Source organism: Cyprinodon variegatus, unplaced genomic scaffold (genome assembly GCF_000732505.1).
Source record: "Cyprinodon variegatus isolate N-32 unplaced genomic scaffold, C_variegatus-1.0 Scaffold142, whole genome shotgun sequence".
Classification (NCBI taxonomy): Eukaryota; Metazoa; Chordata; class Actinopteri; order Cyprinodontiformes; family Cyprinodontidae; genus Cyprinodon; species Cyprinodon variegatus.
The window spans coordinates 661842-662918 of record NW_015150595.1 but is presented as its reverse complement, the minus strand read 5'-3'; the positions used below and the strand labels follow the sequence as shown (position 1 = coordinate 662918).

Sequence of the window (1077 nt, the reverse complement as noted above, 5' to 3'; positions counted from 1 at the left end):
TACTAACAGTTTGTTGCCAACCGCCATAAAACTCGACAAGAAGAAGAAGAAGAAAGGTATACTAGAAAGCGGAACCATAAAGTAGAATTTTAGTTCCCACCCGGCGTGTAAACAACAACGCAACGTAGCGGAAGATGGATCGGTCCATCGTTGTGCTCAGTCTGGCCATGTGCTAAACTTTCACTGACTTCTATCTAACATCTTATGGTTCTGCTGTAACATTTTCTCGGTTTATTCCCCAACATGGAGAACATTACAGACGGCACGTGGGACAGCTTACCTGTTCAGATAAACCAGAAGATTTTACAAACTCTGGAAGAGTTGAAATTCACTCACATGACTCCTGTGCAGGTAACTGATTTAGCTTTAAACTCCCTGTTTTCATCTATTATGTCATTAAAACTCTGCCTGACTGCTGGATCCGTTCCCTTTTACAGTCTGCTTGTATCCCGCTGTTCATGAACAATAAAGATGTGGCAGCTGAGGCGGTGAGTGTCTTTTCAACAAGTTATTATTGAACAGCTCAAGATGTTTTCAAAAAAAAAACTAATGTTTTCCTTGTGAACTGCGTTACTCTCGTGTTATTGATATTAAACTAATAAGTAATGCAAAGCGGATAATATCTCATATTGATTTAAGCTACTAGAAGCCTGCAGGATCTCTACCTACCCTGAGAGCGATGCACCATGTATCTTACTATGTGGGTAGAGGATTAACTTTGACATAAACATTGTTAAAGGTAATAAATTAAGACCGATTTAAATATACCTTATATTATTTATGAACAAATAAGCAGCAAAGAAAGGAAGCAACAGTTCCACATAAAGTGCACTGCATTGGATTTCCGATATCAGATTTCTAATCACCGATATCTGATCCAGTTTATTAGACGATATCAGAGCCAATATCCGATCCAGGTATCGGATCGGTGCATCTCTATTAGAGGCCAGTTGTTATAGGGTTTTTGAATCTGGCTGTAAAGAAATCTTCGATTATCAGAGGTGTCAAGTAAAAAAGTAAAAATACTTTATTACTGTACTTAAGTACACTTTTTAGGTATCTATACTTTACTCCATT

At 37.9% G+C, this 1077-nt stretch overlaps 1 protein-coding gene across 1 annotated transcript in view; it reads left to right on the top strand.

Annotated features, from left to right (window-relative positions):
• The first annotated feature begins 124 nt into the window (after positions 1-124).
• The window catches only part of ddx55 (DEAD-box helicase 55), a 7786-nt gene continuing 6833 nt past the window's right edge, over positions 125-1077 (top strand). The window contains exons 1-2 of the mRNA XM_015376840.1: positions 125-351; positions 438-488. Of these exons, the coding sequence (XP_015232326.1) occupies positions 244-351; positions 438-488 (159 nt within the window). The 5' untranslated portion in view covers positions 125-243. The remainder of the gene's footprint in view (positions 352-437; positions 489-1077) is intronic.